The sequence below is a fragment of the Pezoporus occidentalis genome, unplaced genomic scaffold (assembly GCF_034315485.1).
Source record: "Pezoporus occidentalis ecotype Australia unplaced genomic scaffold, CSIRO_AGI_Poc_V1 ctg14, whole genome shotgun sequence".
Taxonomy (NCBI): Eukaryota; Metazoa; Chordata; class Aves; order Psittaciformes; family Psittacidae; genus Pezoporus; species Pezoporus occidentalis.
In genome coordinates this window covers 3,472,598-3,500,136 of record NW_026913209.1, presented here as the reverse complement: position 1 = coordinate 3,500,136, position 27,539 = coordinate 3,472,598, and the positions used below count along the sequence as shown (strand labels likewise).

The following is a 27,539-nucleotide window of genomic DNA, read 5'->3' as shown; positions in this document are numbered from 1 at the left end:
GAGTTGAAAGATACACACTTTGTTGTACATCCTGAGTATCCCTGGGGAAAGCTGTAGAGGCTTTCAGAACATGGACCTGAAATTTAAATCTCAATTCAGACAGCATACAAAGTGCCTTATTTTTGCAGTACTCAAAGAATCACAATACACATTATACTGTGTGAATTCAAAACTTCCCATGCCATGTTAAAATATAATTAATGCCATAGTTTATGTGAACAAAAATTAAATCCACATTAAGCTCTGAAGTCGTATGTGTCGGAACAAGGTCCACTAATCTGCACCTATAAGCACATCAATATTACACAAGACAGTAAGCGCTTGATAGTAATACATGCCTTAAGGTTTTTTTGGAAATAGTGTCAAAGCTAGAGAAGTCTGGAAGCATTTCTCCTCCTCATTACCACCCCTAAAGGAGATTCAACAAGAACAGAATTAGTAGACAACTCAAGTGAACACCACTAATTTTTATTTGTGTTACAATACAGCCACCATAAAACTTAAGAGCTGAACATAAAACTTGCATAGATTTTTTAAAATTTCATTTTTTTTTTTCCTCTTTAGGCCAAAGACTCTCCATTCACTGTTTGGCACAAAGATAGCTAACAAGTTTCACCCTAGATCTGTAACTCTTAAAGAGAACCACACATTTGGCTTATCTAGTAAACAAATCTAATACACAGCTGTGATTTTTTCCACTCAAGTTCTGGACGTCTTCTTTGAAAGACTCATTTTGCTTTGGTTAAGAACTAAGAACTTACAAATTAAAAGCTTAAGTACGATCCTTTTGCAGAATTACATTCTTGGAAATACATATGCTATTGTGAGCCATGTCCCTCTGATAGAAGGCACAATTTACAAGAACAACATTCATTCAAAAAAACCAAATCAGAATCCAGTTCTGAAAGGATAAGAGTGACACACACTAACATTGGTGGATTTTATTGTCTATTTTTTTTTAAATCTGGGCAAGACCTCCTCTTATATATTCTCTCCTTCTGCCCAGTATCTGTAAAGTGACACCAATATTTGTAAAATAAGAACTTTTCAATGAACACTTATAAGAGAAACATGTATCAGCAGTTTTCTGCTGGTACAGAGTTACTTTACAAACTAGGTGTGACAGTGGTTACCATCCCTCAGAACTCATGTGTCAACAAGCAAACAATTGCAGGGAACTTTTTTTTTAAGCTACATTCTCCCTGCATACTTGAAGTCTAGTAAGCAAAACTGTATGAGGTTGTAAAGCTGATCATTTTGTCTAAAGTGCTTGATGAAAGCAGGGAAACTATGAAAATGATAAATTAGTGAAACCAAAAGTGGAAGAGTTACATTTATAATACAAGAAAAATTGGAGCATTTTCACATTTTCTTCTTCCATTAGACAAGATAAAGTAAAAAGATCCTTCACGGTGAAGAGCTCCCTTAAAGTGTGTATAGTTCATAGCATTTTTTTTCATACATTTCTGGGATACAAAGTCATTTGACATAAGACTCAGGAACAATATTCCAAAAAAGAAAGTATTATTATGTTTAAGAAATTAAGATTACATAGCAAGTTTTAGTCATTCAAAAAGAAAAATCTTTGGGAAAATGCTATTAAACACTTTCAATAACTTTAAATGCCCTGATACTATATATTTTACAGTAGAAATACAAGAGCCTTTGAAACGCAGCAATGCTCGATTCTGTGCATGTCTTCTCTTATGACATCATCTTTTTCTTACATTCCACAGAGCAAAAGACCATCCCCTCCACTGGCATGAACTTCTGGCCAATTAGGCACTTGCTGCAACAGGAACACAAGAAGCATTCTTGCGTAGCATGCCAGTTGAAGTTGTTGTATGTCACACGCTGAACTTCTGGATCTATAGCATTATGACAGCCTTGGCAGATCTGTTCAGGAAAAAAATACCTAAATGAAGCATACACATGCTCTTTAGAGTCCCATAAAAGCTGGAATTCTTAAGTGGTTTTGGAGAAGAGAGGCAGGTGTTAAAAGAAGCCTTTGAACTAAGTATTTCAATTTTATTTTATTGTTAAAGCAGAGTTTCTGATCAGAATGCATCTAAGGATATAAAGAAAAAATAAAATGCACACAAGAAGTTAGTTGCTTCTGGGACTAAACATGAACAGTTATATCATGGTTATGATTTCCCAGTGCCCAAATAATGATAAAAACTTGTCATGCCACAGATTTCCATATATTAACCCATACATTTGAAGAGATAACAAATCTTCCTGTGCACTGGCAGCTGTAAAGCAATGACAAAAAAAGGTTCCTAGAAAGTCTTAGATATAATTAATTTTAAAATCTGGTTGTCAAAAATTATCATTTAGATCTCAATGTTTTAAAAGGAGGTTAATTTTTAAGTTAATGTTTTAAGAGAAAAAAAAAAGCCTCTCCAAAAGATAAATCCTCATACCTACCTTAGAAAATCATTAACTGACAGCTAGAGGTAATAGATTATCCCTCCATTAAGTATATAAACAGTCTAGATGCACATTATACTGAACTCCCAACTAATAGGTAGTTAATTGGTAGATATGAATGGACCATCATCTCAGAATTCTTCCCATAACTAGGAATCAAGAACTGCCATCCTTACCCAAACTTCTAGCTTGACTCTGACAGTCACACTCCTTTATAACTCAGACAGTTCTAAGAACAAAGTACCTAGGTTGCAGTTGCCACTATGGGCTTCCAGCAAACCAGCTGAAGTTGAATCCCACTGGTCACAATGAACTACAATCGAAAGAAACTGAATGTTTAGCAGCATTACTCACCTTCACCTACTTCACTCCTCCCATTACAAAATCCTGCTTCACCGCTAGAGAAGTTCAAGGTACTTTCAGAACAGCCTCCCCCTCACCCACCCTGCCAGTGGCTTTTGTTCAAGTTTATGAATTGACAACACTTGTCTGCTTTTAAGGTTTTTGTTTGTTTTCTTTTCTTCCAAAGGGGAAAAAGATGATTGTCTTGAGCCTAAATTTGCATTCAATTTACATTCTTCAGATACTCCCACACTGGGGGCAAGTAAAAGCTTCAAGCTGCATAGATGTACATTCCTATTCCTTCACAGCACCAACATGTCTGTACAGATCTTACCGCAGCATGGTTTTTCACATAGCAGGGCTTGCAGACTGGCTTGTCATTCACCATTACGTAGATTTCCCCAGCCAAAACGCAATCACAATCAAAACAGCAGAAGTGTTTCAGATGCCAGTTCTGACCTTCTGCTTGTGTATATTCATTGCTGAATATTAGCTATGAGGAAGATATAAACAAGTATTAATGCATGCATTTGAATGGTATTCCTTTAATAAAGCTACTCTCGGGATGTTTCATAATTTCCAGGGAACTCCTGGAAATTCCACCATCTCAAATTATTTCAAGAACAAAACCAAAAGCATTCACTTGTTTGACAGTTTCCCAAAAGCCTGTGTTTCATTTACTGAGAGCCAAGAGATGCCAAAGACACCAGGCAAGCTGTTCTGTGTATGCTGTACACGGTGTAATTTGGTAAAATGCTCCCCCTAGTGCCCTTTATGAGGCAAAAACTGCATAGCAGAGCACAGAAGAATTTGCACTTACATATTACCTTCTATGTCACTTTGGGCCACATAAAATCTGCATGAAAGCCAAAATAAACTGGGTCTTCCTGAATGTGGCATGTCTATATCAGTTTCAGTTCCTTGCAGGTACAATCGGCTAAAACTGGTAAAGGCACATGATCTCCCTACACTGAAATATTTTACTAGAAATCATAGTTCTCAGGGGAGCAAGCATATGCTAAAACAAAGGACTAGGATATTTCCTACCTCATCACATCCAGCACAGCGAGGTTTTTCACTATCACAATAATGTCTTCCGCAGTACAGATTACCATTCTTCCAGAAATAAATCATGTCTACTAGAAGTTCACTGCAGGTGCAACAGACAAAACAAGCTGGGTGCCACAATTTGTCATATCCAGCACGTTCTGCGTACACAGCTGGGTCACCTTCTTTCATGATCAGTTTGCAGCGATAGCAGGACTGGAAAGAAATTTTGAAGAGGTACAATTACAGCAGTTATATATTACAAATATGTTTAATAATTCCACCTTCCCAGGCTGAAATTGATGAATTTAGCCCCCCCCCGATCAGATGGTAGTGTGGCATGATGCCACATTACAGGTTTGTGTAAGCAATACAAGATGACACACATTTTATTGACACAGCACTAGTGCTTCTCAAATGGATTACTGTAGTTCCCCAAACTCATGTTCCTGCAAGTACAGTTCATGTCTAAAAAAAGCCCAGGCAATTAAAATTCATGTTATGTGCTATAAGCCTTACAGACTCAAGAGCAAGGAGAGAATAATAAGGAGTCTCCAAAGGTAACCAACTAGATTATGACTAGAACACATGACAAGAGAACAGCTGGGCGTAAGAAGATCAAAACGTAACTGCATCACTGGCGAGACAAAAAGTACTGTGAGTATTGCAAACTCATTCTGTGTAAAGCTGTGTTCTAGGGATGCTAGTCACTCACGGCTGTTATCCAACAGTCTGCGAGTAACGATCTTGGGATGGGAACAGCGAGTAGGGAAAAGAGACTATAAACGTTCATGAACACAGCTACAATACAAATAGTTCCAAAAAGTCCACAGTAAACCTTCTGCCCTACTCCTGCTTACAGAGAGGGTCCTGTCATCAAGTCAAAAAACACAGGTGAAAAAAAAATTCTTTACAGTTTAATCACCAATTTGGTATCTCCTGAACTCCAGTTGGTCTGTGGGCTCAGTTGAACATCCTGGGAAGGTTCTCTCTGTGATTCACATCACTTCAAGCCCAGCATAAGCAGCTGTTTTAATTGTGTGCATATGTAGAAAAAAAACAAAACACCAAAAACCAAAACCAAAAACCACACCACAAAACCAAAAACATATAAAGGTTCTCAGCTGAGAAGGGTATTGATCAGATCCCCACACTCATTTCAGACAAGCAATTTCGAAATATACACACAAAGACATCAAAAGGGGAGGAAGAACATCTTGGAACAAGATGAAAGGGGAACTAATGAAAGGGAAAATGAAAATATATATGTACATAAAGCTTTTTGTTTCTCTTTGTAACTTCGACCTCACACTCCACGAGGAGTCGGCTGGGAGGCTTAGTAGTTGTACAGACCCAGATGAGGGCAAGTTGATTCATTTACTTACCATTTGCAATACCCTCAGCCTTGGTGGATAAAAGGTGTATAAAGAGCTTTGCTTCTTTATAAGAAGCAACTATGCTGAATATAAATTTGTTATTCAGCTTTCAGTCATGGTGAAATAGATTTGTGTTCGTTTTAAACACAGCAGCAATTATTGCTAGTGGAGACCTGGTTGTTTGTGGGGGGGGGTTGTTTGTTTTTAAAAATAGGTTTAAAAGAATAGCAATCTATTCCTATAGCAAAAAATATTTTTTTCAAGAGATCATTTATCACAGCTACAGGAATACATGTTTCAGACTCAGTGTAAAAGGCAATGTACAAGAAAATCTGGAGAACAAAGATGCAGAACTAATGGATAGAAAAAAGTGTAGACAAGAACGGCAATTATTCTGCAAGATATTTAAGAGCTTTTCTCCATATTGGTTTATTTTGAACTGTTTAAAAAGTTGAGATAATGCTACAGCACATAGCTGAGACTAAGTCACATTGCAGAAATCAAACAAAATTCTTTAACATACCTAAATCCTGATTTTGCCCAACATAAACTCAAAGCTAACAACAGATAAAAAACTCAGATGTTCACTTGCACTATTAAACACTTCTAAGCCTCCAATTCATCACAGTGATGAGATATGCCTGGCCTAAAAAGTAGGACGTATACTCAAGTGCTTGAATAAGAAAAGTCTGGAAGTGATAAATAGGTGTAACGTAGAAGTGAAGCACATTTTGAAATGATTACTCAAGAGGACAGAATGCCTCCTGCTCTTGACTTGAGGTAGTCCAAGACAGCTGGGTCAGCAGGGTACAGTGCAAGGAATTTCTGTAGGACTTTCTAAAGGAGGTAAATGAAGAATTGCTGTGGTGAAACTAAGTGATCCAGCAAGAGAGACTGCATTAAGATAAAATGACAGCAACATAATCAAGCCGGGATAAAGTAACTATTTAGTATCTTAGAATCTCCATGACAAGGTAGCAGCAACACCAGAGTAACTAATTTTAGAAAGTACTGATAACCAGACGGCACAGCATATCACTGATTGAGGTAAATAAGCATGTTCAAAGCTAAAACTTAAAAGTTCATTTTATATTCCCATATGAATTACACCAGAATACACTGTGTCATAAAAAAAAAAAAACAAACCCCCAAAACTCACACACCACCAAAAAAGAAAGGTACCAAAAACCAGCACTCCACAGCCTCCAATAACAATGGATACCCTATTCTACAACCATGTTAACAAGCAAATTTTTATCTCAGTCTAAAACTTCCACATTCATTTTCTGTGAGTAACCTGGAGACAAATAATTTTTCATATGTATAATAGCAACATTCCTGGAAATCAAGTTATAGGAGCTTTTGCCACTCTAAATTGAAGGTCTACCTTCACTAAACTAATATAATGTCACTTCAGTAATCCTACATCTATTTTCTATTTGTAATTGGTAGCTGAGACATGCACTACAGAAGTTAGCAAGTTACGCCAGAAATGCTTTAAGGCTATAGTTTTAGAAATATCAATGAAGACTGGATAATTTTGCATATCTTATTTTTTGTTTAGCTATTACAAGGCAGAAATCAGATGCCAAAGACAAACATAGATAAGAATATAAAGTGAATATGAAAAAGCAGCTAGTTGAAACAGATGTATGGCTTGGCTTGTTGGACATGGAAAGGTGTTATATTACTTCTTAGTTTTGTTTAAGTTTAAACGATTTGTCAAGTGGGTAATTTTGGTGCTCTTCCAAGTAAGAGGAGAAAACAAGCTTCTAAAATTAAACTAAACTTTTCAAGAGGAGGAAAGCATAGCCATTAGTCTGTAAGACTAACTAAGTTTCTTGATTATTATTCTGCAAAAAAACACCCTGCTATACTACATCTCCAAGCAAGCATGTTTTTGCAACAAAGATGAAAAGGTCATCTAGGAAGTTATTTTCTGCAATATACTAAATACAGTTAAAGACCAGGATTCTCTGCAGTCATTCAAGATTTCCAGTTCCTTCTTTCCCTCCCAGGATTTTCCATATTCTAAGTTCACAAACAAGTTAATTAGACTTAAATGACCAGGAAAAGCACTGTGATAGTAGTATACCTTCTTGTTTTATCTTTCCTATTTTATACTTACATACTGAGATGTCTTCTGATCTGGGGACTTCTCCTCCATTGCTCCTACAGCAGCTGAGGTACCTCTGTCACCATTGTTCAAATTGCTCTTGTCAACAGCTCTCGTTTCCACCTCACCAGGAAGCTTGACGTCTCCTACACCGAGTGCCTCATTTTTGTATTTCTTCACAAATTGTTCCATCTGTTTAACTTCACTGGGGGAGAGCTCGTGGCATTTTGAAGGATCCTGATCATGAGCAGGCAGCTGCTTAGCCAACTGCTTCTTCCTGTACTGTGCGCCTTCTGAGCCAGCAACAGGCTGCTTCTCCTTTGGTAGCATCTGCATATACTGTCTAGCCTGAACCAGAAGGAATTAGATATTAAGATGCCACTTCAACTACATACCCATCCTTTTAGGCAAACATGTGACTAAAATCTCTACTGTTGTTAGCGACAGTCAAATTTGTCAAAAACAAGGTTCTTTCCATAAACATTAAGCTCCTGAAACACAGTAGATGAAGATAAAATACAGCAGATGCATTACCTGGCTTCTTCCCAGAGTAAGAGGCTTTCTTTTAAGCATTTTACAACATGAAGAACAGAGCTATTACTTCTCAGAATAAATAACATTTACACAGCACCTTGCCTCTTCAAAGAGGCAATCTAAAGCTACCAATCATGAGGATAGCTTTAAAAAAAGTGGAGCCGAAATAGTCTGCCTGGGGCACACAGCCCATTGAAGAAATAATTTTACTTAAATAAAGAAAAAAGCTCAGTTTTAGTAAAGCAAGGACGAGACAACATTCAGTTACCACTTTGAATTTTAAAGTAACCATTGATTTAGATGAACAAAGTTTGGTTAATTCACTGAAAAATGATATTTTGAGGCGTAGGTCAGAGATAATGTAATTCCAGCATGGAACACACAAAACTGTAGTACAGTAAAATAGCAATCAAAGTTTGAAAAGTGAGCAAAATCCTCAGAAGGCTATCTACCATCTCATCTACTTCAGCTGAAAACATACTGGAAGACAGTTGATCTTTTAGATGTCAGCACTGATCTTGCTCTTACCATATACAGTAAAAGCTATACGCAAGACCGAGTGTTTCCCTTTGCTTTAAACAATGACATAAATTGTTGTGCAGTTAGTTTGTTGGGTGGTGTGTTCCTCCTCCCCCCCTTCCCCTTGTTCTTTTAAGCCCAAACTCCATGCAAATTTTTCAACTTTACTAAAACAAACAAACAAAAGCCCCAAACAAACAGGTTAGAGAAACTGGGCTCTAGGGGCTTAATAGATAACACTTAATCCTATCTGCAAGGAAGACAATTACAAATGGCAAACTTATCCTTCCCGTAGGCTCTACTTCTTTTTATCTCCCATCAACTCCTGCCTTGAATATGAAGTAATGACTCTGACTTACAAGAGTCTGATTCTGAACAGGAGGAGCCCACTCGTAAGTCACAGTATTGATGGATATGTTCTTCTTGGCTGGCACTGGGTTAGTCAGTATCATTACATTGCGTTTGTACATGGGAATGCCATCGCTCTTCAGCTTTGCAATAAGGGTCGTGTACTTTGTGTCTTCAAAGAGTTTCCCCACTTTCCGATCTTCCTCGTTGCTCGTGAGGACATCATGCTCTTCCTGGCCACATTTGCAGTTGCGGCATATTTTCCTGAAATTTATGGAAACAGCAACAAAGTTACAGTCTCAGCTGAAAATTACATCTGACCCCGGCTGGAGGTGTAGTATACATCACTGGCAACCCAAAGCCTTGTTTTCAATGCTTTCATTAGAGAACATACAAGTTACTCTGCAATGTGTCAAACACATCTTCAAGATACTCCTGATTTCTCCTGATCTATTATTTACATCTTTGTTCACAGGGACTGCAATCAGATATTTATCAGTCAGCTATGCTAATGCATTTTGAACATGATGCTATACCATTCCTTCAGTTATATCTCAGTACTGATCACACATGTACATGCCTGTTATCACCTGCCTACCAGATTTAGTATGGTTAGTCACCCATGAGTTAACTTAAATGCATCAATATGACACCACCTCTCCCAGCAATCACTTATTTGGACTTTTTTTTTCTTTCAGATTCTCTTCATATGCTCAGTTACACCCACTTATTTTCTTCATATTCACTGTATGCATGATAATTGGTTACCACAGGGTTGCTATCAAGTAGAAACAAATATTTCCTAGAAAGGAAAAAAAATACATACAGCCATATATATAGTGCAATTGCACCAAGATCTATTCAAAGTCAGCATTTAATAAAGAAGATGAAAAAAATGGAAGGCTTATCTGGACAAAGCCTTTCAAACAGCTCTGAACCAAGTCAGAGCTCCTCTGGCACACACTGTAGAAGGAATTCTCACAGATAATATCCTTAAAAGGTAGAAGGCTTTACTTACTTAGATATAAATGGTATTCTTCATATACAACACATTTGAACTCATTTGAATAAAGGATATTAGATGGCAATTTATTACCTTAAGCATAATTAAACAATTCACATATAATAAACAGAAAGTTGGATTAGACAAGCTAGTTTACTATTTCTTAATGGCTTCCCCAGAACTTCAGTTCAAAGCAGTCAAACACAGTACATGCAAATTAGTGAACCTGGATATAACTGAAGGCTGTTATTATAGCCTAACAAAACATATCAACCTTCTGGATCTCTAGAGTTTGAAGAGGAATGAATAATATTTTATCCCATTATTTATCCTTCACACAAGAAATAACAAACCTACCTATAAACTGCTTCTCAACCCCGCTTGCCAAAGCCCATTGAACTCTAACATTGTTCTACCTCTTGCTTTCTAAAGCCTTGAAGGCAAAACACATACCTTATCTTAAGACACCTAACGAGTACATGACAAATAGAAGCTGTGACTATAGCAGGCAAATTAAGTGATGGTAAAGGAAGAACAGAGAACCTGCACATACCTGACCATGAAATCAGTACACAGCCAGCCCCAAAGATAAACTGGTATACATATGTAGTGTGCACACTGTGGGATACTATCATTTCAGTGTGTGTGATGGATGCTGCTCTGGTCATGTGATTATACAGGTTACTATAACTTATGGTTGCTAAGTTATGAAGCAAACCACAAACAAAAATAGCTAACTCTGCTATAGATATAAGCCACTCTGCAATAACAAACAAAATAAGAACGTTAGGCAGAACAGACTCTGCTTTGCGACACACAAACCTAAAGAGCTCAGTAACTGAAGCGTGTGCTGCCTGACAGCTTGCATGACTTCCAACTCATTTCCGCGACAGGAAAGACATAGAATTTCAAAGCTCATACTGGATCTGGATACTCAGTAAACACCAAGCACTCTGCAATCTCACAGTTTACCAAAACATTCAATCATGAGCTAACATTGCCCCTTAAGCCTAAATGCTGTACTATGCATCTCAAGCTATTACAACATCAAATTGTGCTAAATCTTCAACATTAGTCTAGATGAATCCTTTACCTAGCTAATACTTAAGAGACTATTTAATACGGTAATAAATCAATTTATATTCACTCTGCTTACCTTTTAAGGTACACATAGGATTATACCTTGTTAACAGCTCTCCATGATGTCTTCTTTGAGATTTAAAATGAGGCAACAGAAACAGACTTTATTTTTGCAGGTTTAGTTCATTATTATATCACAGTCATCATGCAGTTCTATGATGACTATCATGCAGCTACATGCCTCATAGCACACATGCATCTTGAATTCTAACAGTTCATTTGAGCAATAACTTACTAGATATTTTCATCATTTTTTTCAGTTTAATTTTTTAGCAATAGTATTGTCTCTTGACAGGATGTAATCTAATAGTATGGGTCAACAAGCTCAGGTAAACGGCTCAGACTCATGCAAGCAAAGTATAGTCGCTGTCCAGAACTGCTCTGCTTGCAAACCAGTTCTCAGTATGCGCAATTCATGTTGTTGTGGTCAAGAGCAGCATGACAGTTTGTGCAGCTCTCCTCACCTTGTACAGAATCCAACTGCATTGAAGCAGCATTGACAGCCTGCTAAGACTAGGCTGCCCACGATAAGCTGTGCTGGAATTCTTTCCAAGACTTTCACACGTGCTGGAAAAGTCACAAGGCACCTTGGTTTTGCTTATGCTACATCATGAAATGGCTTATCTATTTTCTACTAGTATTCTCTCCAAATGCAGAGCAGCTTTGAGATCCCTTTTCTGTTTCCAACTAGGAAAACACTCTGATGCACTTGCTTTTATCATCCTCAGTCTCACTGAAGGCTTAACATTTTTCACTAATTTCAGTGGCTGTGAGAGATTTTTTTTGTTGCCCTGATTAACAGATAAACACACAGCTGCAACAGGGTACAAGCATACAATTTGTCCTCGGGTCCTTCCTGGGTCCCACTGTGAAAGCTGGCATGGAACTACTGTTCTTTATAATTGCATTGAAAAGAATGAGATATCGCTACTCTCCCCCCACTCCAAACTTACTTAAATAAGAATTTGAGTGTGTACATTTCAGTTTGATGTTATCTCCTTGCTCTTTCATGATTTGCCTACATAGACCTTGCAAGAAGCTGTTACAGGGACCATGTGACAAAACTGCAAGTGTCGTGGCCCTGACATTGGAGGTTGTGGATCATTAAATCTCCAAATGCAGGAGAAAAAAAACCCCAGAAATAATGTGCAGAAAGCTGGGTCACCACTGGTGTCAGCGTATCTCAGTAACAATTCGCTAAGCTGTTGCCCTTTCCACTGCTCCCCTCCAAGGCTCCCCTGGATCTCAGCCACATGAAGATGTCTGTACCCTGCTAACAGCCAAAAAATGTTTCCTGTCCTGATTTACAATCCCTTTTCCTGACTAATTTCCAACCCTAAAACATACCCACTTGACATTTAAACACACACAACTCTTCCTACATAGTACCTTTTGCAATTTAGTCATACGTTCTTCCACTAAGCTTCCACATCAGAGTCTTGTTCATTAGTCATTGTCCTTTCTGCTGAAGGGATATGGCCAATTACTTCTGCTTAGAATAGATCAGCTCACCATTTCTTTGACTGCAATACAGCTATCTTACTGAAGTGACCCTGTCTCATTACCTCACATTTACACTTCACAAGTCTGTCTGATAACTTATGCTTGAAACACTCCACATGTGCCAGGAGCATCAGTTGCTATTACTCACACACACATATATACACACATATCTGTGTGTATATAAACACAAGTATATGTATGGATGGAACTATCTCCTTTGGCTCTATCAAGAAGACAGGCAGTGAGAATTTATTCTTCTCTCCATCTGCATTGTCAAAAAGATTTTCCCTTCACTTGAGGACATTCAGCAAGACACCTACTGAAAGAGGTATTAGAGACCCTGCTTCTGTGTTTAGAGCTCTCAGGACTTCAGCAGGGGAGAGAGATTTTCCTCCAGTCAAATCTCATCAATTAGGCAATTTTTTTCCCATTGAAAACATGGAAGATAAGGAGGAAGCTTCAAAATTTGTGGAATTAAAAGTTGCATATCACAGAATTAGTAGACTGTACTTTGCTTCCAGGCCTTGGGTGGGTAGAAAGAGGAAGAAGGTAAACTGGTTCTACTTTCTCTTCCAGGTTGGTAAATTCCTTTGTCTTGGACATCTACTGAAAACAGGTATCAAAGACTTCAAGCTCCTTCTCCAAAACGTCAACTACTACTCCTGCTTTTTTACATTTTGTTCTATGGAGAGGAAAATTAATTTGGATCATGACCCTTCCTACTCTGGCTTTGCAGTGGCTCCTAGTGACAGGAGGTGGCAGCTGTAGGCAAAGAGAAGCCCTCAACAAGTCCCTGGTAGAGTCCTGAGGCTTTTGTCTCACACAGAAAGACTAACCTCTTTATATGATTCCTTCTATTACTTTTTCTTTCTATTCATACAGCTATGGTAATTGCAAATACTTTGAACTGTGCCTCGGTACTTGCCTGTCAGTTGTATTATTAGAAAATACTAAAGCCAACTTCAAACTCTCCCTGCCTGGAGGTTGTATTTGTGCAGAGAAGCCAGATGCTGATAAGTCATACCCAAGCCCAAGATTCTTGCTTCCAGAAGCTTTTTAATATCTTGGCACCCACATCAGAGAATTATTGCTTTCCAGTATATGCATGACAAAGATAAATCAGAATCTTTCCTCCTGCTTTTAGGAGCTTTTGACTCCTGCCCCACACCTCCCTCTAGTGGGAAACACGTATCCAAAGAACAAACATGTATTGGAGGAACAGACTGTTACAGCCAGCCTGCCTTGCTAATTCTAGGCTATCAAGCAGTCTGAAAGGAGATAAGGCAGGTAATCACTCATCAGCTGCTACTGTAGACCGCAGCTGTTGCTGTATTCATTTTGTGTTCAGCTCGCAACACTGCAGCTTTCAGAGCTTCAAAATTTAGGAATAAATTTTGCTAAGGGCCTTCTTTACCACCATTTCTATCCTAGCCTAAATTAACAGTTCTGCACCTATGTAACCATTCCACACACTGTGCCAAGAATCATAGCACGAAGTGCTTAAAGCATACTTGATGGCCCAGAAGAGGTATTTTCCAAACACTCCCAGTATAAAGAACAGCGCAGCAACTCCATGTAAAACCCTGCTACTAAATAGGTATGCTTGATTTTCTTTCCCCACGTGCATTTTCCAGTCTAACTCTCCAAAGGCAGAACTGAAGCTCCTTCCTACGGAAATAAACAAATAACATCTTAGCTCTTTGAGGTACGCTAGAGTTGCGACGTATCAAACCAAGAATTATGTGACCTGCTGAAGCTCCTTAGCTCCCGCCAGGAGAGGGCAGTGTCACCTTCAAGACCACAGCCTGCAAACACAACTGCTGCCTCGCGGTACTGCGTCCACCTGAATTTGTGGCTAAAACTGCATTGATGGCACTTGCTATTACTGAGCACTTCTGGCACAGTGTCAAGGCTGCCTCTTTTTTTGATGCTGGCACTGCTTCAGCAAGTAAACTGGGGGTGGTCAAGAAGCTGGGACAGGGCACAGCTGGCTCAACTTGGCCAGAGGGGTACTCCGCATTATCCAATGTCATGCTCTAGCAATAATACAGGGGTAGAGGATGAAGGGTAGGGTTTCTTATTTCCAGATTAGACAGTGCATGGAGACTGGCCAGTCATCAATCTGCTGGTGGGAGGTCGTGAATTATTGCCTTTGCATCACTTGCTCCCTATCCTTCCTATTGAACCGACTTCATTTTGATCAGTGAGTTTTCTCATTTTTGTTCTTCCTTTCCTCTCCTCCACCATGCTTTGAGGGGACAGGGAACAAACAGCTTTGTGGGTGCCTGGCTGCCGGCTGGGGTCAACTCACCAGTTAATCTTCCCCGTAATGTACAATAATTTCTCTAACCACAATCTCTCTTTCAACACTTACCTTTCACAGATTAACAATAGTGAAATTGATGACTCAACTTTAACTGATTTTGATAATTAAGGGTTTAAAGACAACACCCTGCCCACTTGTACTATAGTTTGCTTCTAATTAAAATAGAGTTTCAGATTTAAGGCTAATGACTTAGTAAACAGATGGGATCCACCCCTTCAAGTTGTAGATTCTCCAAAATCTCTCTATCAAGCAAAGCACATTAATACATATTTGCCTTTAAAATGGTTTATACAAAACAGATTTCAGACTTCAGATTCACACCCTTACTGTCCCCAGAAGCAGCTCTGCTAGAGAAGCAGCTGTTTTCTAACCCATTCTTGAACTGCCTCAATGGCTAACTTTTCAACTGTTTCTGAGGTATGTGCCACATTTATTAATACAAATACTATTTACTCCTGTGCTCTTTTAATTCCGTTTTACTGAAATACCTACACACATTAACTGTGTTGTTTTTTTTTACTAGTACCTCTACATGAGTCCCCTCAGTGACTGAATGCACACTGAAAAAGAATCTTTCCATAAATTAATGAGTCCTTTTATCTTTAGATGATCATGCTTCTAAAGTGTATTAGCACTTCTTGCCTCATGCTGTTATTTGTAAGCTGTTTCTGTACCTCCATATTACAGATACATAACCAAGAAGCTATACCCTTATCAACTTACAGAAGACTTTGCTGTAGACTGTTTGCCTGGTTGTTTTCTAAACTGAGTCACAGATGCAGTCAAATACTTGGGCTAAGATGTAAAATCTCCTAGGTATGGTCCTGCACCTGTTGCCAGTAGAATGTGAAAACTACCATAAAAAAAAAAACACAAAACCCCGTAAATAAAACCCTACTGCAGATACGGTTATGACTGTACCTAAATAGCACTGGTGAAATGGAATCATTTTCATTGCTAGCACATGCTAGAGTATTAACAATTATTTATTTATTTTTATGTCCTTTTCCAGGCTGTTCCCTGTGAGAGGAATTCTTTTTTTTTTTAAAAAAAAGAATGGGAATCACTAAGCTACATCTTAAAGCACACCTTCAGTATACATCTTATACATCTTAAAGTATAATCAGTGAACAGGGCTAGCTAGCTGTATGTATTACTATATAACATGTATACATCTCGTTTTACTAAAACAAGGAAGGTCTTAATAGAATACAAAGTTTCTACAGAAATAATGACATAGAACAAACACAGCAGAGTATTTAGTCCCACTATTACCAACTGGTGTTGGTTTAGGAACAGTGCATCGTCCAAGGGCAAGTACTATCCAACTTACTTGAATTATGACGCCTCTTCACCCTGTCTCCCCAAGTCATTTGCAGAGGTGTACAAAGTTTCAACACAGATAAGAATTTTGCCCAAAATCTCAGATCAAAACTTACTTATTTCATCAGGAGCTCAGAATGCATTTTATTACTGAAATAAAGCACACTTCTTCCCTGTCATCTCTCTTACTGTAAGGACAGAGATGTTTTTACAAACCTACTTCAACTGTTTATTAAGCTAAAGCAAATGCTTCAGCAGAAGCACTACCATTAATTTCAGCGCAGATGAAATGTATGCTCCCGAGTGATTACATACTTAAACACTCTTATAATGCAGCTGAGAAGCCCTGGCCCTGAATCTAGACACAGCTTTAAAGCATCTGAACAGATTAATTGAAAGAGAGAACAAGAGCAGTTACTTACACATTTGCATAGATGTGCCAAGATCTGTAGTGCTGAGTCAAAGCTTAGGAGACATCTGGTGTCACTTACCTCCAGAAATGAAGCTCAAATCCTTCACACTTGTCCTTGCATTTTAAGCAGGGGGCACCAAATCCTTGCTCATGGCCCAAGCCCATCTGTGTACAGGGCAAGATGACTACAGTCAGCTTCAAGAAATATGCTTCAGGAATGACCTTACTGCTGTCTTTATAATCTACAGTCCACAATCAAGTAAAAGATTAAGCATTTGGCTATCATGGTAGAACAATATTTTGGGGTCCACTCACCTTTCTGTTGTACCCACATAAGTGACAGTGTTTGCACAAGCCTGTTGATAGGGTTGAACTAGCAAGCCAAAAGTTAGCACTAGCCAAAACCAAGTATTCTTTCAGTGACTTGTCTTCCCAGCCTGGCTTGATCTGCAAGCTTCACACAAGGGAAGCAGCAGATTCTTTGCAGTCCTTCTTTAGGTCTGTGGCTGTGAAAACACAGCAAGCCAGGCCATAATACCTCAAGTCAAATCACATTTAATCCAGCTGTCAGGACAAAGTGATTTGTAGTATATGACTTGGCAGAACACAGAAGATCCAGATGTAAACAGATCCCACATTTATATGCACTAACCTGGCCATCTGATAGGAATAAAGAAAACATCTAAGTGATTAGTCTAATATTCCAGGGTATATCTGAGACTACTTTGATAGTGATTGAGAGCAGAACATACCCTTTACAACTATGTTTCAGCTGCACTAATACCAGCTTACTTTCTAAGGAGAAAGAGAAACAGCACAGTTAGCAAAAGCAATGACCATAAAGGATATTCAAAGGGTTTCACTGTGAAAAGATTAAAAGGACAGACGACAAATTCATAATGCAGAGGAAATATGAGAGAATATTAAAATCAGCACAGAGTAAAGGCCAGGTATCCACACAATGTATCAACACATCAGCAAACTTAACTAATAACCGCTGGAAGTTGAAGGTGAAAAATAGACCCCAAACACCGTAACTTATGCACTAAATTTACTGTTATATGAATATGCTCTTTAAACCTTTGGGGAATGTTGCTCTTAAATCAGATGGATGAATAACCGTGGAACTGTGGCCATGGTTGGATATGCAGGCACATGCCCAACATGCAGAGGGGAACCCGCACCCAGTGCTCCAGCAGCGTGAGGAGCACACCCAGTTAGCCCAGAAGGGTAGGCACAGTGGGAAGGGTGGTCATCGCAAAGGAGACAGCTCACCTGCAGTTTACTTTTTACCATGAATGGAAAGTGAACTAGAACTGACTAATCTTAGTTCTGGCAACACTAATACAATGCCAGGGTTAAGTAGATGTGGTGAGAGTTTTATTATTAAGAACTTTGCAATTTACTCTGAGAAGTCATACTACTATCGTTGTATATACAAGACTATAAACAGCTCAGCCTTCACCGTGGTTTTGTCCAAACTGAAGGAAAAGATTATTCACAAGCCACCTGCTCAACACAGAACACGCAAGATGCAGAGAAGACTATGCTTAAAGGTATTTTACAGTTTGAAGGATCATTGCCTCCACAGTCATTAGACATCCCCAAGGAAATTACAAAAAATTTCCTTTAGATTACGGTCAGTTCAGGGAGAAGAGGTATTTTGGCAGTTACTAAGATTCTGCTTGCATCTGCAGGGATGGACGGAGGGACATTAAATTACTTCTTCCCTTCTTATCTGGAAGGGATACAATCCTGCTGTGATCATGGCCATACCTTTGTGAGCCTAAGGGCTTAAAAGAAGTTCATATGCTATAGGTGTTAACCTGAAGCCAGACCAGTAGGCATCTAAAATAAACATAACTTTAAAGATTCAATTCTCTTTCATAAATTACATTTTTGTTTATATTGGATACATAAAGCTAGTGGGTTAATAGATATTCATCTCCATTGAAGACAGGCATTTACAGGGGTCTTCTCATCAAGAGCCTCGCCATACACACACTGTACATCAGAAGAAAACAGAGCACTCTTGAAGAAGTGTTGGCCAGGATGTTCTCTAAAGAGGAAAAGGAAGCTAAACCAAACACAAAACAATCACCTATTTTTGTTTGGCTGGTTTTTAAGTTCATCCTTGCTAAAAAGCTCTTAAACTAAAAATGTGTTTGCACTGCCATAAAAAAAAAAAACAAACTAACCAGCCTGATGTGAAACAGAAATGAGATGACCTTTCTATATGCAAGGTCTGGTTTGACCTTTGGACCTTTTTCTGGAAAAAGTTTAGCTCAAAACTAAAGGGCACATCGAGAAACAAATTAGATGCGATTCCAGATGGCTGCACAGCCCCTGCCTTTGTTCTGACAGAAAACTATATGGTTGCTTCCCAAAAACACAGATAAAAGTAACAACAGCACACTCTGCACTTCCGAGTTCTACTCTATCTGAAGGTCAGTGCACATCAAATATTCCTATATGTGCCTGTAATGGCACCTCCTTCAGTGATAAGGAACTATCAGCCTCAGAAGTGACTATTTCTTCTTCAGCAGCCAATTCTGCTGTAATCAGGGAAATTCAGAATGCCTAAAACTGCAACGCGCTTCATTGCTGCTGCCTACATCTATTCCCCATACCTTCTGGCCGACTCCATGCTGGAGCACCCAGAGATGCAGAGCAGGCTGAGCACACACTTGAGCAGGATTGCATGCCTTAGGACAGGAGGGAATTCAGCTTTCCCCATAGATGGAATTATGGGAGAAATGGCACAGATAGGTCAGCTGAAATACTGCCAGAAGAAGGTCCCTGCCTGTCTACTGCCATTAATTTTCATTTTACAGCAAAACCTTTCCAAAGCCATCTGATATTACTAACATAACCAATACAGATCTAAATAGTTTGAGTGCAGAAGATGATATAAATATGACTGAAATCATCCATTCCATGATCCTTTCAAAATTAAATAGACCTCAAGGGCAACGTATTTCAAATTGTTACAGGTAAGTGAGAATTCGTGAAAGACTGACCTGTTTCAGTTCAGACTGGAATCCAGTGTCAGTAGGTCAATGTCTTTGCATTACGGAACCATGCATAGAGGCTTACTGTCACCTTAAAAACCCAAATGGTCCCATGCAAGTTTCTAATGGCTTGTTCAGGAGAGGCACAGCAGTTGCGATGAAATTGTTTAAACCTGGCTTATTATAAAGGCTTACTTTTAAGTTTATTGAACATGATAAAGAATGAAAGTCCAACAATGACACTAATTTAAACCTACAGTTGAAGTCCTACTTCATTGCAATTTTGAATACAAATACTGAAATTAGTATTGTCTATAAATACATCAGACTTCAGAGACCATCAGACAATAAAATATCTCCCCACATGGAGTGCTAAGAATAAAAAAATATCATGGATGTCAGTTTAGTCTGCAGGCTGATACAAATGCAACTATATTTTGTCAGCTACAGTTTCTCTTACATGGTAAAACATGATAAAACAGACAAATTTCTCCCTGTGTAGAATAAACTGTACCACATTTCACAGGGCTGGTAGGAAAAAACCTAATGTGATGAATGGAGGATTAGTTCTTTTAATAGTTAAGAAAGTGTAATGGCACAGAAGTCAAGAATATTGTTGACAGTTATAAGAAAAACAAAGATAAGCCCTAAGATATCTTGGATGAATTAAAGCATAAGACAAAGCAGTAGTTTTTAAAGCTTGTCTGTACTTGCTTTTAAAGTATAGATTATTTTAAGTTGAAAGAGTGCTCTGGAGGTCATCCAATTGCCCACAAAGAGCAAGTGCAGGGAAACCTTATCTATCCAGGGCCTTGTCCAGATGCAGGTACAGCAGCCTATTACAATGCTGCCAAGAAAATCCGTATGCTTAAGCAGAATTTCCTCACATGGCAACTTCTGTCCACTGTCTCTCGGTATTATCACTGTGCGGTGACTGAAGTCCAGTTCTGTCTTTTCTATTCTCTCACACTAAGCAGCTGGGCACTAACAATATAGAGAGTATCCTGACAGAGTTCCACCGAAAGTCTTAATAGTTACCATTTAAAAGTCATCAGGCCAAGCACAAATAAAGCTAGCTGCTCTGACCTTCCTGCCCCCTTGCAAAGGAGCTCCTGGGATGCAGCAGTAAGAAGGTAAGAAGACTGTTAGAAAATGCAGAAGCTCCGTTTGGCATTTCCAGGTCTGCCTCCCACCAGATTTCTTTCACCACCTCAGTCCCACCAAATGGGGGGACTAACTCAGGTCTTGGGTGCCTTTTCTTCCTGCCCGTGGTGGGAATCTTGTAGCACCGCACAGGCAAGCTGTATTAATCTCTCATGATGCCACAGACAGCAAGGCACAATACCATTACCTAGCCTCGGCAGAAGATCAGAAGTTTTTCCACTGTTTGAGACACCTCCAGAATTTGAAAAGATGTGGCTATACAGTAAGAAAGCTGTCATTAGTGGGCAGTGATAATTAATAGTGAGCCCCAGAACAGACTTAAATCCTCTTCACAGTTCTTTTTTGTAGATCTTTCTCTCCTGTGCCCTTGAGTGCTCCAAGAGCAGATTTGAAGAGACTAAAGTTATTCTTGGATTTAACAAAATCCCAGGAATCTTCTGGTTTCAGAATTACTTAATTATTGATCTGTTTCAATGTTTGAAGTGATATTTTTTCCCCATTCCGAATGTAAACTTGAGAAAAGCACCTATACAGCACAACAGAACAGATTTCTAGCATATCCTAATGTACTTCAGGAGCTTCCAAAGAAGTGAAGGTAATGCCAGTTATGGAAAAAAAAAAAAGGAACAGGTTAGAACAAGACACATTAGAAAACTCATGTGTTACACATGCTTTATTACCAAGACCTGATCTTGTATCACTATATTCTGTACCAGATACGTTTATATCTGGACAATGCTTACTTCTATAGACACTTTATGAGAAGACAGGAAAAGTTTCATCTGTAGTGAAGATCAATATCCCACAAACCACTCTATGTTTTTGTTTAGCATTTCTATTAAAATTGATGGCAAGTCTGTCCTAGCTTTTTTTAAATATGCATTTCAATTTAGGGAAAAGGTTGACTGGAATTACGATGTAGAAGTTTGGATAAGGAAGAAAAGGATGCCAAAAAGGAGTTGCATCCAAGAAAAATATTTGAGAGATGATCCAGGCAGGATAGGCAGAAGAATAAATCAAGGAGCTGCAGCAGTGTATGATAGCACACAAGTACTTAGAATTTATTTTATTGCGATGTCTTAAACTAAATATCAAACAGCTTAGAATATAAATATTTAAGACACTGCTACACAGTCCACTGTCAAAACACCAACAGCTATTAAAGATATATCAGCTGGATAGAAAACAAGTGGTGTTTATTCACAAAGTTCAGTCTTGCACTAGCTAAGTTTGAATGCAGCTGACACCCACTATAAAACTGTCTATAAAACTAATAAGCACTACCCATCACCCAATGCTGCAGAGGCATTTTCATGATACCTGCCATATTTTGTTTTGACATCTGTGCTCTTGCCCAGTTTTATCTTTCAATATGTTTTCAGAAGCAGACCTGGAAATCTACACACTCTCTTTATTAGTACCTTAAGACATGCATGAAAGTGCATGGGGTATTTTAGCCAATTCTTTCAGAAGCCGCAGTTAGACAACCTCAGATTGAAAGCAAGGCACAATGGAAGGGTTAGGCAGACTTAAAAAACAAACAAATCAACAACAGCCCAGAAACACATGGAATTATCTGGTGTAATCTGGAACTGTCATGACAGAAGCCTCCTTGCTTCCTTGACTTGTTCACTTGACCAAGCCTAAAACTAGATAAGAGGTGTGACAAGCTTTCATCTTCACAGCCTTGCTCTTCCTACAGGCCTCACTGACTCTACACTTCAGCAGAACGTATATATTGTGTGAGGCTTGTTTGGTTTTTTGGTTTTACATACACACCCTTCATAAAGCATATACATACACACACAGATCCTATACACATGTTATAGATCTATGTAAACCAAACATGCATACGAAACTAGATTGTAAAATAAAATATATACTGTACTGTATTTCAAAATTGTAGCATCTACCCCATTATACCTGTACGCTTGCTAGGAAAAAAGCCTTTAATTTGCAGGACATGCATATACTTTCATGAGGTAAAAAAAAATATGTTTTGAAGCAACTTTTAGCAATAAAATTTCACTCACGATGCTCAATATTATTATTTTACTTAGAGGAAAGGGAAAACGTTTCTTTTTTTTCCAGGAATACTTGCAGAATAAAATCTTTGTGGCTTTAGTGACAGAATACTCTAAATTAATTTTCCATCTCATTGTTTAATACTTGGCTTATAATTACGCCATATCAAAGAAGGTTTCACCTGAACTTAGAAGTTATTCAAAGAGTTTCCTGGCCTGCTATTCAGGCATTCCATGATATTTTATGGTCAAACACCTGGGGAGTACTTTTTTCACAGTAAAAAAAACCCACATGACAAAAAAAAAAAAAACAAAAACACAAAACCAAAGAACCCCCAAAACCGTGAAAGTTAAAATTAATTTAGCTTTGCTGTCTTTGCCAAGCTGATATCCAGGCACGTCAGCAGGGGTGCACATTCAGCTTGGTGCTCCAGAAGAACTTTCTTTTTTTTAAAGAGGCATTTAAGAGGAAAAAAACCAAAAAAATATCCCACCACAACATATGCAGGAAGCAATTACTCAGTTTCTTTGTTAACAAAACTGAAGTAGCTCCTCTTATCACCACACTTGTCTTTATTCTTCTCTGCAAAACTCACCTATGAATACAATTGCATTTCTTTGATCTTACTATACGTAAAGGGGGGGAAGCTCTACTATTGTGGGTTTCCATAGCAGCAACACCAAAACAAACAGTGACCTCAACAGGAAGCACAGGCCAGCAGATAGTAAAAATCATGGTTTGCAACACATGAAAAGTTGACTTTGCACCTATATGTACTATATTCATTATTTATTTACCAAAGAGCATTACAGAGCATTAAGTTGACTTAGCTATGTCTAGAGCATTGGTGTTTGGTTGCCACCCTAACAGATCAAACCAAGTCAAACCATAGGAAAAGAACCATGTAGACATGCCATACTGGAGAAGTTGCACCTCTTCTCCCCCAGATCCTCTGCCCAACTCCACTGCAGTCAAAGTTCCTTTTATAAAGCAAGTATTGTACTGTGAAAGCTTATATATAACACACTCAGTGCCAGATTCTTTTATTCCCTCTAGTGAAGCATGAGACCATGCTGCCAGCAGGACTGTGGAGCAGGACTGTGACCTACTGATTCATTTCACCAAGTTCACAGAGGTGACAGACAGGGCAGGAATCCAGACTAGCAGGACTTTGTTCTAACAGACTCTTCAACAAAAAGCATTAAATCTTCATTTTCCCTATACCCTCAAAGCAAGGTTTGAGAACACAGTGTATATTGTATTTGGGAGAAACAGTGGTCTGTTTGTTGCTCAAGTACTTTTCAAGCTGGAGCTGCTGTTTTCAGGCTTCAGCTCTGTCATGTCTTTTTATATACAAAGATATCTTCATGATCCTGAAATGCAAATTCAATTCCTCTTGAAAAAAAAAAAAAGGAGAAAACTGTATGGTCTTAAAATAAACTTCCCATCCCCTTTAAAGGGAAATTTTAACAGACATTAAAGTATGAGACTTAGTATTCACATAGTAGCTAAAAAGACTGCCTTGCAGCTATGTTTTCCCACACTATTCACTGGCTAGATGTTTGCCCGTCCTTTTATACCTCTACGAAGGATGGTAACCTGAGCACAAAAAAGTTACACATTATTCCACATACATATATACATTCTGCATATAATCTCAGTGCTGAAAACTCATTCAGAAGTTTGTGCTGCAGACTGTGGTTGTCCAGAACCCAGGATTCAGACCAAAAGACATCTGGCTATACAGTAGACCTGCTTCTTCCAACCACTTCTGAAGACGGCAGGATGAGTTTCATGACTGTCCTGGGTTCAGCAGTAGCAGTCATTTTTCTTCTTCTTAGTAGCTAGTGCAGTGCTGTGTTTTTTACTTTAGCCTGAGAACAATGCTAATAACCCCAACGTTGTCATGGGCTTAAACCACAACAATGACACAAAAGAAACCAAACAGAAGTTATGTCAAAAGTATGAGCTGCATTAACTGTGTCTCCACTTAAAGGGTATGTTGCATAGGACTGCTACTTTTCTCTCACAAGACAGAAAATAGATAAGTTGTTCGGTGCTGAAAGGATGGGCTAGAAACTGCGGCAGGTGGGGCAGTAGTTCTTCCTGCTGAAGGGCAGGTAGGTTGTTTGACTCTTAGCTGACTTGTACTGGAGGGGAAGCAATCCCCGTCAGATGTACTGTGCGAGAATTGTTAAGTTTGGGAGAAAAACTACAAACCTGAGCCATTTCAGAAGTGCATTTTCTCCTCATAGAAACCCAGACAGATAGATATAAATGTACAATTCACATATACATGCATGGTTTTTTTTCCAACACAGTACCAGCTCCTTGAAAACCAACAGCAGCTTTCCAAAGAGACAATGCAGAAACTCACAATTGAAGAATGGACTCATGGGCTACTGACAACTGGAGGAATCTTAGAAATGCCACATAGGAAACTTTATCCCTTAAGTTTTCTAGAATCAGAAAAGAATCCATTATATTACCCTGCACAGTCATACATTAGCAGTTCTGGGCAGGGGAAAAAAAAATTCCTACAGTATTAGCTGATCATATAACCCTCCACACCACACACTGCTCCACTGGACATTCATTTACCCCTGCTCGGCTGAGCACCAGGGTTACCACTTCTAAACTCAGACTTTGAGGTCAGTAGAGCATGGTAAATGCAACGTATCTGGGGACTGTGTCAATTCCCTCTTTCTCCTGCCCCGTGTTCCTGGGACTTCCTACCCAAAAGGCAGGTTAGCCACTCACTAGTCACTAACATCTACCTCCATTTGCCAGACAGCAAATAGGTGCAAATTACTACAAAATAAAAAGCTAATATAAAGGTAACAAGCAGATTTTGTAAAAGGACTTGTTATCTCAGCCCAGCTGCAAAACAAAGATAAGGGTGAGAACCACAGCATGTTGTTAAGTAACTCATTACTGCTGATGGACTAAAAAGTCTGACATGGACATCTCCACCTTAAGACAAGTTTCTCTTAAAGGCCAAGTAGATTACTAGTTTTGATGAACCGCCTGGAAACTTCTCAGAATTTTCTTCCACCCTTCAAGAAAGAAGGAGTTGGCAAAAAAAAAAAGAGAGATGTTAAAGGAAACAAGCTGGTTAAGAACAGAAATTAAAGGACAGAAACAGAAGACATGCAGCTATTGCAGATTTGAATCATAGTATAGTTAGGGTTGTAAGGACCTTAAGATCATCTAGTTCCAACCTCTATGCCATGGGCAGGGACACCTCACACTAAACCATGTTACCCAAGGCTCTGTCCAACCTGGCCTTGAACACCGCCAGGGATGGAGCATTCACAACTTCCCTGGGCAGCCCATTCCAGTGCCTCCAGTGCCCATCCCAGTAAAGAATTTCTTCATTCATTCCAGGGTGCAAAATTTGAAGAAGTTTTTATGAAGTAAATATCAGGAGTCAAAAAAGGAAAGGATTTAATACTGAACATACTCTCTTCTTCTGGAACTTAACAAACATTCAGTGAACAAGCTCCATGACACCATAAAATTTAAGTTCTAAATTATGCTTAGAAAATACAAACAAATAATTGAAAACCTTGTTTTTATTACATGCCAGCAGTCATGCAAGGGAAACAACCCTGTGCACACAACCACCTTCTAAAAACAGTGATAATACTTAGCTACATCCGTCAGACACATACTGATGGCCTAATGTTGACTGGGGAATAAGAAAGGTAGTTTCTCTAAATCAGGACCCTCATTGAGATAATCTTATGTGGTGACATTACTTGGGGAAAGTTACAACTCAGAGCTAACCTGCTTCACTAGGATTCAGGCCTGACTTAACAGGTAGCCTTCCACACTTTACAAATGAGTCAGTTCCCATGTACGAGTCAGTTTCTAGCCTACAAGTCAGAAAAGCACACAGGTATAGAGGAGCGCAAATGCATACTTTAAAACAACTTAATACCCTTAAACATAACAATTCAGGAATACAAACCATGCATGTCCATACAATATGCTTTTCAAATTACTAGTTTCTATACACCAATAAGTGTTATGTACACATTTAACCCATGTTCACATACAAAATTCCTTCTGCCTTTATTAAACAGTGCCATAACAGATACAACAAAGAGGCTCTTGCTAAAAGAAGTCATCACTCAAGTGCTGCATTTAATTTGCAAAAGAACTAGAAGATTTAGAGATGTTCCCACTTGGTCAGTTTTACATATGAAATTTTGAATGGTGAATTTTGGAAGGAGAGTTAATACAGTCGGATTACCTATAACTTCCTATTACTTATCCTTCACTTCTTGCCAGTTTGACTCCAGACTAGTCAATATGAACATGAAAAAGGAAAATGAGCCCTAAATTTCAGTCTCAGGAAAGTAATCCCCACAAATGCTGACAACACGTTTGTCATGAGCCAATCTCATGAAAAATCACAGATTAACCCTCAGCACATCCACAAACATTTTGGCTGCAGGCAACTTCGGTTTCACGCACGCCGAAATACACAGAGCATATACCTGAACACAACTATTAGACCTCAGGGGGGTTGAGGGAGGAATTCGTGCTTTTACTTGCATGACAAGGCAGGGATAGGTACCCGCTTGGCTACTTGCGGAACAACTGCGGCGTCTCAATTAAGGCGAGGAGCGGGGAGACGCCTTTTGTTCCGCTTGAGGGTAAGGCACCGGAGATCGTTTCGGTCGTAGCTCCCCAGCCCCGCACCGACCCCCTACCCTTGAGATGGGGCGACGGAACATCGGGGAGGGGCGCACCGCTCCGCGCTGAGGTGGTACGAGGGGGACACAGACGTGAGCCAGCGGAGCGCCGCTCCCGCAGAGGGAGTGCCGGCCGGCGCGGCAGGTAACTCTGCGGGCAGCCCCCACCTTACCTTTTTCACCTTGCTCTCCAGGTCCATGCTGGCTGCCGCCG

The 27,539-nt window shown here is 39.1% G+C and overlaps 1 protein-coding gene across 1 annotated transcript; it reads right to left on the bottom strand.

The window, feature by feature from the left end:
• Positions 1 to 447: 447 nt before the first annotated feature.
• On the bottom strand, positions 448 to 27,539 carry TES (testin LIM domain protein). The gene is made up of 7 exons (XM_062609608.1): positions 27,499 to 27,539; positions 16,502 to 16,587; positions 8,727 to 8,979; positions 7,327 to 7,662; positions 3,823 to 4,038; positions 3,110 to 3,268; positions 448 to 1,896 (listed from the first exon to the last, which is right to left on the bottom strand). Exons 1-7 carry the CDS (start codon positions 27,523 to 27,525, stop codon positions 1,705 to 1,707), a joined length of 1,269 nt encoding a protein of 422 aa, XP_062465592.1. The 5' UTR covers positions 27,526 to 27,539; the 3' UTR covers positions 448 to 1,704.

Bases quoted from the DNA above. Each gene is read 5' to 3' on its own strand.
- TES (XM_062609608.1), bottom strand. From the start codon at position 27,525: ATGGACCTGGAGAGCAAGGTGAAAAAG. The intron at 7,663-8,726 runs GTAAGTCAGAGT...CTTCTGGTTCAG, and splicing joins CTGTTCAGAATCAGACTCTT to GCTAGACAGTATATGCAGAT. The intron at 4,039-7,326 runs GTAAGTATAAAA...ATTTCTTTCCAG, and splicing joins ATCAGAAGACATCTCAGTAT to TCCTGCTATCGCTGCAAACT.